The sequence below is a fragment of the Sprattus sprattus genome (genome assembly GCF_963457725.1).
Source record: "Sprattus sprattus genome assembly, chromosome: 8".
NCBI classification, from domain to species: Eukaryota; Metazoa; Chordata; class Actinopteri; order Clupeiformes; family Clupeidae; genus Sprattus; species Sprattus sprattus.
The window spans coordinates 33,282,552-33,297,599 of record NC_137927.1 but is presented as its reverse complement, the minus strand read 5'-3'; the positions used below and the strand labels follow the sequence as shown (position 1 = coordinate 33,297,599).

Genomic DNA, 15,048 nt, shown 5'->3' with positions numbered 1-15,048 from the left:
CCACTGTCCCCAGACCTGCTCCTATTCTTGTGTTTACTGACAAAGTCCCACCCAGAGTCACTGCAACAACTGCCCAACTCTGTTTAATGACACTCTGAATTCCACGTCTTGTTCTATGTGTTGTCTCCCTGACGACCCATTTGTGTTACATCATGTTTGGAAGTGCATCACAATCATGAATTATATTCAGTGTGGCATTCTCTGGCCATGAGTAGTAAGACAGGACAGTATGGAGGATTAAGACAGGACAGTATGGAGACTGCACTGCAGTATCATGTTTTGATGGGATGTGGTGGATACAGTTCCCCTTTTCACAGTTGCTCAACAAAAAAAAGTTTCTATTTTGCCTTGTTCACCCCCCTTAGCAAAGCCTCTTATATTAGTTTCTGTCTTGACAGACAGCACCACATTCTCATAATGTTTCTTAGTGATTTGCTCTACACCGAACTCTTCCAGGCTAGCACAACCACAACATCACTGGACTAACCGGTAAGGAAATCCTCCATATAGTACAAATATCAGCACACACCTTTAAGTCCAAATCATAGCATAACTAGTTGCTAACACAAGGCCTGCAGGTGCAGGTATAGCAACATGTCTGGTATAACAACTGAAGACATGAGTTCTCTTTTTCTTTTGTTAGATTACACACACACACACACACACACACACACACACACACACACACACCCACACACACACCAAGTCCATGACCTTATAACAACTCACCAGCAGCTATCTATTGTTAACAAAACACTTTCCCTTGTGCAGCTCACTGGAGGGGTCTATAGAGCTCTAAAGTCATCTAGAAAGCTCCATATGAATGTAGTTATTCATTCAAAGATAGCGTCCAGCAGCTTCAGACCTGACGTGATCTGTGTGCTCTGCATACCTTGTGTCCAGGGATGACGCCGATGAAATGCCATTGGACAAAACATGGCTCACTGTATCATCTCACATCACCAGATGAGGGGCATGTTTATGGGTGTGTGTAAATACACCATCATTGGGAACTCAGCTTCTGTCTTAGACAAGCTGTGGTGATTGTCACCAACTAGAAGAGCACAACATCAGTTAATCCAGACTCCAGAGGTCACAAGTTCAGATTTAGAAACTGATTTCTCTCCAACTAGCACTTCAGCTTCACCTTATATTTCAAGATCATAGGGTTTATACTGGACCGATTTCATGGATGTCTTAAGAGCTGTAGATTGTGCATTACTGTCATCACAACCATCATCATCATCACCATTGAGGTTATCACCATCATCATGAACATCATCATCACCATTATTATCATCACCACATCACCGTCCTCACCGTCATCATCATCATCATCATCGTCACCTTGATCATTCAATTCAATTCAATTCAATTTTATTTGTATAGCGCCATAACAATACAATTGCCTCTCGGCGCTTAACAGAGCCCAGAGCCTGAACCCCCTTAGTGCATGCACAACGGCAACAGGGGCAAGAAAAAACTCCCTGTTAGGCAGGAAGAAACCTTGAGCAGAACCACGGCACATAAGGGGGGACCCATCTGCTTGAGGTCGGCCGGGTGGAGACAGGAAGGTGGGACGGGGGGAAGGGGGGAAGGGGAAGGGTAGTGTGGCAGAAGGGGAAAGGAAGCAACAGGGGCAATACACAGCCAGCATTTGGTCACTGGACATATGTGTACATACATCTGGTGGTAAATACATGATACAGACAAGACCAGATTACTGTGGCAATAGGGTTACTGTTACAGGGGTAGGGGATGTAGGGACAGAGAAACATTTCGGTGGAGGCAATAATGTATATTGTACATAAATGCTAGCATAGGGTATTGGGTAGAGTAGGTGTACGGCAATGCAGTGGCGGTGGGTGCGGTTGGCCGAGGGTTTCTCTAGGTAGACCAGGTAGAGAGACTACGTGCAGAGTGGTGGGGGTGGGGAGGGAAGTTCCACATCCAACAGCGATTGGAACACGCCTGGCTCCGGGGAGGCGGTGGACCTTGCAGGGGCCGCTTGTTGAAGGGGGGGGTGTGGACATCTCGGACCATGGAGCTGCCGATGACCAGGGTGGGGGTCGTCACATCCAGCGGGAGAAGTCGTCAAGGGGATGATGACTGAGTTGAGGGCCCAGGATGGGGAGCAGGGCGGCGTGGGCGATGCTGGTGTTGCTCTGGAGCCGGTCTGCAAGGGCGTTTCCGGGCGGGCTGAGGAGGGGAGTGATCAGGCCCAGGAGGCTCCTCCTGATCCATCTAACAAACAGGAAATGACGAATCAGTCTGCAGGTCTGTTAGTCGGGAATCGCGGTTACTTTTGGCTATATGATGCACTAAAGAGATATGTCTTAAGTCTTGATTTGAATATAGGCACGGTGTCTGCAGCTCTGATGGAGGCAGGGAGATTGTTCCAGAGGAGAGGGGCTTGGTAGCTAAATGCTCTCCCTCCTATTGTGGTCTTTGATATTCTTGGAATTACCAGGAGGCCTGCACTCTGGGAACGGAGCAGCCTTGGAGGGCAATAGGGGACGACTAATTCCTTGAGGTAGTTTGGAGCCAGATCGTTTAGGGCTTTATATGTTAGCAGGAGTACTTTGAAGTCGATTCTACTTTTAACGGGGAGCCAGTGCAAAGAAGCGAGTACCGGTGAGATGTGTTCATATTTTTTAGTTCTGGTGAGTGTACGAGCAGCAGCGTTCTGTATAAGTTGGAGGCTCTTTATTGTGTTGATGCTGCATCTGGACAGGAGAGCATTACAATAATCGAGGCGGGAAGTAATAAATGCGTGGATTAGTTTTTCTGCATCTTGGAGGGATAGGACCTTTCTAATTTTGGCAATATTGCGTAAATGAAAAAATGATGTCTTAATTGCAATATTTAATTGAATTAATATTAAATAAGGATACATCCAACAGTCTCTCTCTCCACTTATCCAAAGGCCCGCTGAAACTCTGCGTTGTGTTGTATGTGATCTATGTTGGCGGGTGGTTGGGCGTCCAAAGTATTCGACACGGGAGACGAGGAGGAGGTTTCTTAATGGTGTCGAGATGTATTATATTCAGCACAGCAGCTATCTCGTTCATCTAACACACACATTCAAGTCTCATACATCGCATCTCTGACATCAGAACTTGTGAAAACTTACGGGTCACCCTGAGGTACAAAAGCACATCAGAGCAAACAAATTAACATTTATAAAACACGGATGCAGACTTCAGATTCTGACTGTTAAATAAAAGTGTAGAAATGTCTCATAAACTGATGACTTACTCTAACCACTGGGTACCAAGATCCGCCCTGTTAGAAAGGAAATCATTCAAATTAGACCATCAAACAAAACACTTTGATGGCTTGACAAAATCTATAAAAATAGTCCATTTTACCAGCGCTGCTTTTTATCAAAATGAACTTTAACTTGTCTGTATGTCATCCGTGTCTAAGTTAATCCATTATGCAGGGTCATATGTTAACACATTCTATCCTGACTGCTAGATGCATGTTGGTTGTTGGTCATGCACACTACAGACCTCTGGACTTTGTCTTGTAGTAGATGAAGCCAGCAGCAGTGACGATTATCCCCAGCACCAGTGCTGCAGCTCCAATGGCAATCTTATTCCTCTCAGGCTCAGGCATGGCGGGGTCTGGGAAAAGGTCACGTAATGTCACTCATGATGTGTGAGGTCATGCAATGGCAACACGTATGCCCAGCGGCGTGGCACATACACTACCTTACACAACTGTAAGGGTTAATATGTATGTAATACTTATAAATATCCAGTAGGTGCTGCCAAAGGACCTTTGATTGTCACTCACACAAGGACAAACGATTTTCATTTCAGTGAGCCCATTCTCGGACAAAATGTTGGACCTCACCCCAAGAGTGACATAACTCAACCAGTTCACTGTTAACTGACGGCCTGTCAAAAATGTCCTGAGTAGGAGGTGTCTCCTGTAAATAAGACTTTGATGATGCCCTGCTTTATTTGAGTACATTTTAATTAATGGTATGTTGAGAGTTACTGGGTTCAAAACAGTTAACTCCGTAAACCGCAGTTATTCATGGATTAAAGTCATGATGGCAGTCTCTTTAAAGGTGCAATAAGGATCAATAGCTATTCGCTAAAGGTATGCTAGCAGCTAAAACTAACGAAATCTCTTGAAATGTGCTGACTTTGACATTATGACAAACAGTCAAACATCAAGCAAGAGCAACACAAGACTAAGCAAGACGGCAAATAAGCTACTTACTAGATCGGCAGAAGGTTAACAAGTCAGGTCGGCGGGCTGCGGCAGGCGAAACTACAGAAGCAGTTATATGCCTATCGACCCTGTTATGCCAATGGCACCGACGCGATTCTCCATATTAAATGTCATTGTATCGCCCCAATTTTTTTTAAGCTGTTATTTTAAGGTTAAACTGCTTATCCTAGCCCTAATCCTGATACATAATTGTTGCATAATGCACCTTTAAGATATGGATAGTGGAACACAAATACATCTGTAATGACTGTAATATGCTTGAGCCATTTTCAAAATATACAATATAAGCTAACAAAAAACAGAGAGAGAGACAGAGAGAGAGAAAGAGCGCTAGATAAATAGACAGAGGCATAACAGTTTTTTTCCAAACTTTATTGGTACAAATTTAGTTTTATATTGTGGTTGATTACATGTGACTGAAACTAATTAGTGATAAAGGAAGTGACAAAATAGCATCAACAAAGATCTACAGAAAACCTCAGGATGGAATTATTTAACTGCAAGCACTGACACGTTCCAGCAGAGGGAGGCAAAGCCATACTAGTAAACACATTCTATAAACTTTCAACTTACAAAGACTGCAGGAGAAATTAGTTTATATAAACCTCTTTGTGATCTCAGTTATCACCAGTGTTTTGATACAGGACAAAGGTAGGAAATAAATATTAAAGAATTGTTTTCCCTTCTTCTGCAAAAAAAATTCACATTTCTAAAGCAAGTTTGGGAAATAAGACAGCAAAAAAACAGCCAGCAGTCTTGATCATAATCATTTATGATTGGTTTCTTGAAAAATGTATTGATTGAATGTCAGTTCAGCGTGCTGTGACAGACCTGTAAGAATATAGCACTCAAAGGATTAAATCTCTTTTTTTATGATGTATAGGCATACCGAGAATCCAATCCATACAGTGATACAGAAATACTTAGAACTTATATGTTTTTATTATATTATTTTAATTATAAATAGAGTATAAGCCTTCCTTTCAGACTTCTTTTTATGAGATAAGCTGTTAAATAGCAGTGTAGAAATGTGTCATAAACTGATGACTTACTCTAACCACTGGGTACCAAGATCCGCCCTGTTAGAAAAGAAATCATTAAAATTAGACCCTCATACAAAACTCTTTGGTGACATGACAAAATCTATAAAAAAAGTCCACTTTACCAGTGCTGCTTTTTCTCCAATAACCAAATGAACTTTAACTGGTCTGTATGTCATGCGTGTCTAAGGTCATCCATTATGCAGAGTCGTATGTTAACATATTCTATCCTGACTGCTGGATGCATGTTGGTTGTTGGTCATGCACTCTACAGACCTCTGGACTTTGTCTTGTAGTAGATGAAGCCAGCAGCAGTGACGATTAAGCCCAGCACCAGTGCTGCAGCTCCAATGGCAATCTTATTCCTCTCAGGCTCAGGCATGGAGGAGTCTGGGAAAAGGTCACGTAATGTCACGCATGATGTGTGAGGTCATACAATGGCAACACGTATGATCTGTGTCTGAATATAGAGACACTTGTACTGGTACCTGTGGAAGCAGTTTAAATTGGAGCAGTCTTACAGCTGAATAAAACTATGCAAAGGACTAAAAGCAGTTATATCGTGTGCAATGCTAGGGGTAATGCTACAGTACATGTAGCCTGCAGGTCTTCACGTGTGTCTTAGCTGCAGTGCAGATGTATGTTATTAACTACACCTGATACAGCATAAGAGTACAAGTGAGGTCTGCATCAGACAGGAGTCAGTGTTCTCACCCCAGGTGATCTCCAGAGGCTCCCTGAGGCTTTCGTGCTCCACCACACAGGAGATCTTCTCTCCAGCTTTGGGGGTGAACTCCAGGTGGGAGTGGGTCTGGTAGTACCAGTCTCCATCCGCCAGCTCCTCGCTAGAAATCACATTGCCAGTCATCTCCTGGCCATCTCTCTGCCAGGTCACGCGGATCATCTTTGGGTAGAAGTTGTACGCGCTGCACATCAGCACAGCAGGATGGCCACCAGTGGAGGTCTTCCCCAAAGTCAGTCTCACCTTTGGCTCAACTGTAAGAAATAGTCCTTTGCATTATGTGTATGCACACACCGGGAATGAAGTAAGTGTTGTCTGTCATTTGGTATTTTAAAATCAGCTAAGATTTAGAAATAGAAACAATGAATTTGGATACTAATGAAGTTAGTTTATACTCTGTGAGCACATTTTTACAAATTAGCAAATTCAGTGCATTGACGTTGACGTGAAGATCACTTTACATTACATTTAGTCTGCACAGTTTAAGGGACATTAGGATTAAATACTGGAGATATATATATTAGATAGATACATACATTCATAGACAGATAGATTAAGATATATACATATATATATATATATACACAAATATAATAACTGCCATGAAGAATACAAATGTTTATAAATATAATGTTCTGTTCTTTTTATGGTAGGTCTGGAGACAGTTTAACTAAAGACAATGAAAAGAATATTTCTTTTTTAACCCAGTCTGACAAGCATAGTGTGTGGAAACTGTTTTCCTTTCTTAGAGGCTTCATTTGACTCTTTACTCACCTTTCTTTGACAGTACGACATTAAATTCATTCTGGGTATTGTGTTTGCAGTATCTGTCCTTCTCAGCCCGTTCCTGTGCCAGAAGTGCTGAATCCTTGTTCCATGCCTCTGCATTATGTACTCCCAAATCAGTGTATCCCACAAACTTCCCCACGGTGCTGTTGAAGCGTATTACTTCAGCCTTGTTAAATGCATAAGACCTAATGTACTCCAGCTCACTCAGGCTGGAGCTGAAGCGGCACCGAGTGATCATATAGTTGTAATATCCATTAAATCCATCTGCAGATAAAAACACCATAAGCAGTTTATCTCTCCTGTAATATGATCAGCAGTTTATTAGTCACTCACATTTGGTCAAATCACACATGAAGAGTTTTTGCTTATGCGCCTGAACACTTTTTATGATATGACATTTATTACAATCTATATGACATGAACGGTGTCAGTGTGTTATGTTGAGACACGTATAGGTAGAGGACATGTACAGTGAAAGGCATCAAGCTTGCTTTGAAAATGACTGACTCTTTCTTATATACGACTACATGTAGGTGTGTACAGAAATAAACAGTTTTGAACTTACCCACTCCCAAGACAGTGGAGAGAATTATCACTACAGAAATCAAATGTTGTGATGAGGACATTCTGCTGCAGACTGAAAGAACTAGAGGAAGACACAGAGTATTGAGAGTGGCACATGTGGAAATGGACCAATCAGTGTTGAGCATCGGGACTGTCAGGTGTTTCTATGCAGAGCTTGATTTGAATGGGCTTGAATTCTCATTCAACATAAAAATCCATAAAATGAGTGATGTGCAAAGCTTATACAAACAGCCTTGTTATCAATAACTGAAACCGCCAGAGAATAATCTCATGAGGAAGAGAGAAAAAACTAGAAAATGCATTTCCCGAAGGAAATACCAGTGCATGAAATGCAAAAGTTAAGAAAGGAAGAAGAAAAGATAGAAGAGTGAAAGAAGGAAAGAAGAAATAAAAAAGAGTGGAAGAAGGAAAGACAAGTGAAGAAAGGAAAGAGTGAAGAAAGGAAAGAAGAGTGGAAGAAAGAAAGAAGAAAAGAAAGAAGAGTGAAAGAAGGAAAGAAGAGTAAAATAAGGAAAGAAGAAAGGAAAGAAGAGAAAAAGAAGGAAAGAAGTGACTATCCTAGCTAGCAATGCTGATGTTACCGTCAGTAACCTTTTTGAAAATGTGCACGCTGAGCTATCAAAGCTGGCGATTGCGAACACCAGCAGCATACATTCAAAGTGTTCGTTAAAAGTTCTGTTCAATGTTGTATTAAGCATAAATACAAACTTCAAAGTGTTCGTTAAAAGTTTTGTTCAATGCTGGCGTTTGCTGTCGATAGCTTCAACAGCTCTGCGAGCAATCATACAGACAGTAACAGTGACATTTAGACGGGCACATACATTAACATTTTTTTTTTTTAACATGAACACTTTGGTTGGATAGACTAGTTATGTTATTCTAGTGGTAATAATACAAGTATTCATGATCCATAACTGTTTGGGGATTTTATCTCAATTAGATAGTTAGCCATCATACCTAGCGATAGCTAGCTGGCAGCAAGCAGCTTGATTTACTTTGGAGCAGACATATGTGTATTTTGCGATATATTTAGTTGGGTGTGGGGTGACCACACTGTTTAATACACAGCTGGCACTTTTGCGCCTGTGTTTTGGGCTTTGGGGAAGCGTGAAAAAAACGACGTATCCCTCTAATCTCTCAGGGTACCTCATGTCATACCTACAAGTCCCGTAGGCACACTGTTTAACCATGCTGCTCAGACCTCAAAGTTGTCGGACCTTCTTCTCTTAGTAGCGGTTGCTAAGGTATGATTGGACAAGGGCCGTTCTAGGGAGGAGTTTCGTGATCTGTCATTTCATGCACTGTAATTAAATCAGCAGGCAAGCAAGGCAGCATACCTCACCAGTGAATGACACCTGTGTACACTGTAAACCCAAACCAGTGACGTGCGGTGGGGTTCCTAGCTGATGAGGCACAGAAACCGGAAGTGATTACGTCATTCCGATCTCTAGTTGTCAAACAAAAATGTAAATGTATACATTATACATGTTAAAATGCATATGGTTTAAAATTTGTAATCTGACCAGGACTGAAAAAACTTTCAGTTTCACTATGTTTCATTGTCTAATACTATTACTTTTAAACGATCTTTTTTTGTTTATTATAAGAAGTTATGCGGCTCAATACTCAACGGACTTGTTAACCTAACTTTTACAAGGCTATAGGCTTACAGCTAAACGTACAACCGGTGTGCTAATTGAACTTTTACACCCTGTCAAATAAGATATTAATATAGTATCAAGCGACCCACACAGCAAAAGGACACCGCAGCGGATCCGCCGCGGAGGTGTCGCGGGTTCCGCAACGGACCCGCGAAACAGACCCGTATCGGGGTCCACTTGCACAGTCTAACAGATCCGGTACGGAGGCGGTAGTGGAGCCCGCATTGGCTCCGCACTGTATCCGGTCCGCATCCGTGCTTACCTCGAGGACCCGCCGTGGCTCCGCACTGTATTCGGTCCGCATCCGTGCATACCTCGCGGACCCGCCGTGGCTCCGCACTGTATCCGGTCCGCATCCGTGCATACCTCGCGGACCCGTCGTGGCACCGCACTGAATCCGATCCGCATCCGCGCTTAACACCTTATTACCTCCGCGGAGGTGGAGGTATATTGTACATATTCTTTTGTTTAGTAGCCTAGCCTACATTCATTGTGAGATTATGTCAAAACCTATTCCTAGAGAACCCTGTAGCCTAATGTAGATAATGAAAGTAGGAATATTTGTTTATATTATACCCTCATCTTCAAACAGCATCGAAATAGCCTATATTTAGTGCTATATAATAATAATAATAGTAATAATAATAATAATAGGCCTAGGACGTTGCAGACATCAAATAGCTTGCCTATTCAACTTCAATGAAATGCTGCGCCACAAACAGTCTAAGTTGTCTCCTTATTCTACTTTGCCCTGTTTCTACAATTTGCATTATATCTGTCCATAAGTACAGCTTAACTATCATAAAATGAATAACTGATGAATGACGAGAAGTGCAATACAAAAGTTTATTCAACAGTTGATTTAGTCAGGCGATTCGATTTAATAGGCTATTCCGTGTGTGGGGACTCAAGTGCGGACGGCACGGCACGTCTTCTCGTGGCCCGATCCCCAGTCAGATTGAACCACCTTATAATGTGTCGCGTGACCTCAGCCTCCGTAGCGGACCGTGTCAGAGCGTTTTTTCTGACTGCACCTGTAATCAAACAGACAGATTGTATGTTTATGAAAACAAAAAAAGACGACTTACACATAAAACATTCCCAAATCAACACTACACTAGATAACTCACATGGTCATTTACAACACATTAGGCGGGTCCTGTCCCAAGTGTAACCGGTGGCTTGTTCACTTCATTTACAACACATTAGGCGGGTCCTGTCCCAAGTGTAACCGGTGGCTTGTTCACTCTGCGTTGTGTTGTGCTGGCAAGCGGACACACGACTCTGTTTTGAATATTTATTGTTCTGGAAGACAGCAGTTGACAAGGCAGTGAGAATCCTACCCTCTTCCTTAGAATTAAGAGACAGGGCATACAACCACACAAGCCACGAACAGCAAATACAAACTAAACAGTCTGCCCTCAAAAAGTCCTTCACGAAAACTCGCGAACTTCCGTTACACAAGGCTAGGGGAGTAGCCTAGCCCCACACCAAAACCATACCATAAATGCTAGCGAAACCTAGCATGACAAGCTAACTAAACAAAATGAGTGTACAAACCAATCGGAATATAAACGAAACAATGACACACCTGGAAGACAGCAGTTGACAAGGCACTGAGAATCCTACCCTACAATAAATAACAATAGCATACATAAATATCAATACATTACAATGCTAGTCATTACCAACCTCTTAGCCCCCAAGCTAACTAGACACAGGCTTATCCTATACCATGTGACAATAGTAAACTAATATATAATATGCATCGAATTAAACAAGTCACCACCACAATAATAATGTATAAGTGTAGACCCTGGACCCTCCTGTGTGATCGGCCCCTAAGTAATCTGCTGTCCATCTCGCTTGAAAGACACGCAATGCGGGGCGCATTAAATCGCCGCCAGATGCATCTAGATTTTAATGCTAATTCCCTCGAGTGAATATGCTAAAATTGTAGCCTAACTACTACTACCATAGCATACAAGCTCATTGACTAATATTCACCCTACTTTATTGACCGAAAAACCAGTACCAGCGAAATTATCAGCTTGATGTATAGTTTGCATTGCAAACGTGAACATTAACACATTCACTAGCAATAACTTGCAAAATGTTGCAATCGCACCTAGCAGCATGCTAGCTAGCAGCTACATGCCGCTACCATAGGCTACATATGAGTAACTCATTAAAACAGACCAGACCTAATAACAATGTGTTTTTTTAATCACTCTACCATAACATATTCTGCCGAAATTGCTATCCCATTTTAAATCAAATAGCTTCAGCCTCACATGATCATCACATCAGCTAATAGTCTGATGCATAAATGGTATGATACAATATCAAACAATATTATTTACACAGCATTAATATACATGATGATTAAAAAAAAAAAACACAAAGGCAAATGTTTACTGTGAATCTGTGAATCTAGTGATGTGTCGTTCGTGAACGATTCGTTCATTTTGAACGAATCCTTACAACGACTCGAGAGTAACAAGTCCTCTCAAAAAAAGATTCGTTCTTTTTCTCGTTCATGACCGCTCATCGGGACAACTGGGACTGTTGCATTGGCTAAGCCAAGGAAACAGAAATGATTTGTTGAATGCAGGTCACGTAAAAATGATCCAAAGACCCGTATCCAAGAGACCCAGTCGGAAAAAGAACGAATCATTTCTGTTTCCTCTAGCTGACTGTACTGAGCCTATGCAGGTCACGTGGAAAAGGATCCAACGACCCCTATCCGGCAGATGAACGAATCATAGATCCAAAGACACGGTTGTCAAAAGAACGAATCATTGAACGAAACAGACACGTTTGGCAAAAGAACGAAACATTGAACGATCCGGCAAAAGAACGAATCATTGAACGAAATACCCATATCCGGCAGATGAACGAATCATAGATCCAAAGACACGGTTGGCGAAAGAACGAATCATTGAACGAAAGACTGATATCCGGCAAAAGAACGAATCATTGAACGATATCCGGCAGATGAACGAAACGTTGATCCAAAGACGGTCGGGAGGTGAACGATTAGGTCATCTGCCGGATACAAGTATTTGGATCATTTTTCACGTGATCTGCATAGGCTCAGCATGGGAAGCTAGAGAAAACCGAAATGTTTCGTTCATTTTGACTGGGCTCTGGATATTTTTTCACGTAACCTGCATAGGCTCAGAAGAGGAAACAGAAAGGACTTATTAACCTAGTTCACTTCCGAGTGTCTATGTTTAGTAAGGCGTGAATGATATTCGTTCACAAGAAATAATTACAGGTTTAGTTATTTTAACTTTTTAAAACTTTACTTACAGTTCAGTGCAGCGTAATTGTTTGCCGTGATCATTAAATGCTTATGTGATAATAAATGACCATTTCATCCAAACTTTCATATAGCCTAATATTATTTGAATGCAGTGGTGGTCCGTCAGGGCCTTCAAGGCCTTCTCTGCTGACCTAAACATCATCAGAAAATAAATGTAATGAAATACATTTAATTTTAATATTTTCTTTTCATAAATATGTATTCAATTATTCCCTATAGTCCATTATCTTCATTTCATAACTTCCAGCGTTGTTAATTAATGTTAGAGCTTTCATCCAATCATATTTCAGCTATCATGTTTTGCCACGCTCCGTGAAATCTTCCCCGAGAACAGAAATCTTCCCTGAGGCCTTCATAATTCACATTGAAGGCCCGTGTACATCTGATTGGTTATCACAACTGGCTGTTTCATTTAATTCAAGTTGAATGAACTGAAACAGACAGTTGTGACAACCAATCGGATTTCGAGTTGGCGACACTGGGCCTTCTAGAAGGCCCGGAAGATTTTGATAGCTCTGAATCCTCATATAAACTGTAGACAATGGAACCACGAGGTGAATCAAATATCTTGGTGTTTATTTCCTCACGTGCGCCTGCAGGGAGTCAATTCCACATCAAATAGACAGGGTAAAGACTGAATATCACTGTACAGTATGACTTTTTATAAGGTCAGCTATGGGAGGTCACAGGTCAGAATGAGGGGTGTGTTATTGTTTAGTTACTGGTCAATCATGGGATACCTTTGGGTGATAGGCTAAGTTGGGCAAATGGGGGAGTGGGAGTGGGAGGGGAGGTGAGGTGACCACCAGCCCCCACGGAATGTTCCGGAACATGCTTACCTAAGGTCCTGGTATGTGTATTACATAGGCCATGAATAGGGAGGGGATGTCTAGAGAGGTTCCGTTTAGCATAGGCCATGGGTGAGGGTGGGGGACAGACTGTGAATAAGCATGGCACACACCAGAGCATTCATGTATGCAATGGTAATTATATGTCTATATCAATTTCCATCAGTCCCCTATTTGAATATGTAAATATTCACATTTAAAAACAATAAACTACTCAGCCATTGGATGGGACTTCTCTCCGCCATGCTCACACCTATGCAATGTTTCTACGCTGGGGAGCTGACCCAGAGGCAATAGCCTGAACAGAAACTGGCTTGGAGGGGACAGTGGTGACTAATACAGAGACATTCCATTGTCTTGTAGACGGCTAAGATAACTGTGATTGCCAGGAAGATACCCACCAGGCCTGACACCGCTGCCCACACTCCCTTGGACGTCTCCAAGGTTATGTGGGACGGGCATCAGTATAACCTGAGACATTATTCCGGCAGATCCAACAGTTAGTATTATTTAAGCTCTCTGCATAGTCAACCATCATCCCAACAGCCAAGTTTTCAAGGTAGCTATGAGCATAGGCAGGGAGGAGTGCCAAAGTAACGTACATAAGGGGTGATAACTATGGTATCCCACGGCCGACCAGACCGAATATTTGAAAACAGAGGAAGCGAAATGGATGTGGAGAATGTTTCAGACACCCTGCATTAAATGGAAAATAATTCCGTCTATTTTGAGGGGTTGGTCACAAACGACAGGATGTTAGCCCTTCTCTCACAGGCAGAAGCGAAACCTCATTTAGAGGGGAAATTCTTCTGCAGCCTTGCGATGCAACAACTCTTATTGTAAGCTGTGAGTGATAGTTGCACATCCACCAACCCAACTCACCAAATTAATTCCTTTCCCTGCACAGACTACTATATTGACATATATGAGCCTTAACATTCAAGGGCAATTCAGTTCATTGAGTGGTAGTGCCGACAACGTCCAGTTGGAGAAGGGGTTGAAGGAAGTCCGTGGTTGATGGTAGGACCTCTTGTAACCGCGCCTTGGGTGTGACTGAGACAGTTGGGGGGGTGGGGGTGAAATGGTAGAATCCTCCTGGTCTGCGATGCGCCCTCTGGACCCAGATGATGGAGATGGGGTTGTCAGCCTGCGACTGTGGCGGTCAGGAGGTGATGGTAGGATCTCTCCTGGTCTGCGATGCGCCCTCTGGACCCAGATGATGGTGATGAGGATGGTTGCAACAGCCTGAGTGTCTCCACGTCCGAACAGTATCTGAGGAGACAGGAAACAGGTGACAGTATGCATAGCAGAGGCGGTTGGCAGAGCAGAGCACTGATTGACATAGGCAGATTACATTTCACAGTAGACACAGACAACCCATGGGACATGACATAAAGACAAGCATGGCCATACCAGACCTACTTACATATCAGGTATGACCGTCATAAGCAGTAAGTTAGTACAACATGCAACATTTAGCCGGCGAGTAGTCAAGCAACCTCTTGATTTGGGAAAGATGGTACCATATAGATTTTGATATGCACGTGTCCACTAACACTGATGTGGGAGTGGCCAAACCTATTGGGCAAGGTCCCTTAACTTATCATGGAGAGTCTAAAGCATCTTATCTTATTACCAATGTAAGCATTATATTAAAATTCCAGATCAAATTGAGTTTAATCATCTGTTCTATGCTGGAAGGAAAATGCTTCAAAGTGGTCATTTTGGAGGGTTACAGGCAATGATTTATTTTTCTAACATATTCTGATTTGTACATTCATTTTAAACCAGTTACATAGGGCTGTTA

The 15,048-nt window shown here is 42.3% G+C and overlaps 1 protein-coding gene across 1 annotated transcript; it reads right to left on the bottom strand.

Annotated features, from left to right (window-relative positions):
* Positions 1-4,655: 4,655 nt before the first annotated feature.
* Positions 4,656-7,445, bottom strand: LOC308369596 (H-2 class II histocompatibility antigen, E-S beta chain-like; the record flags this gene model as incomplete). Its single annotated transcript, XM_080844093.1, has 6 exons — positions 4,656-5,079; positions 5,301-5,327; positions 5,565-5,678; positions 6,003-6,284; positions 6,805-7,083; positions 7,385-7,445. 5 exons carry the CDS (start codon positions 7,443-7,445, stop codon positions 5,302-5,304), a joined length of 762 nt encoding a protein of 253 aa, XP_080700219.1. The 3' UTR covers positions 4,656-5,079; position 5,301.
* Between the last annotated feature and the right edge of the window lie 7,603 nt (positions 7,446-15,048).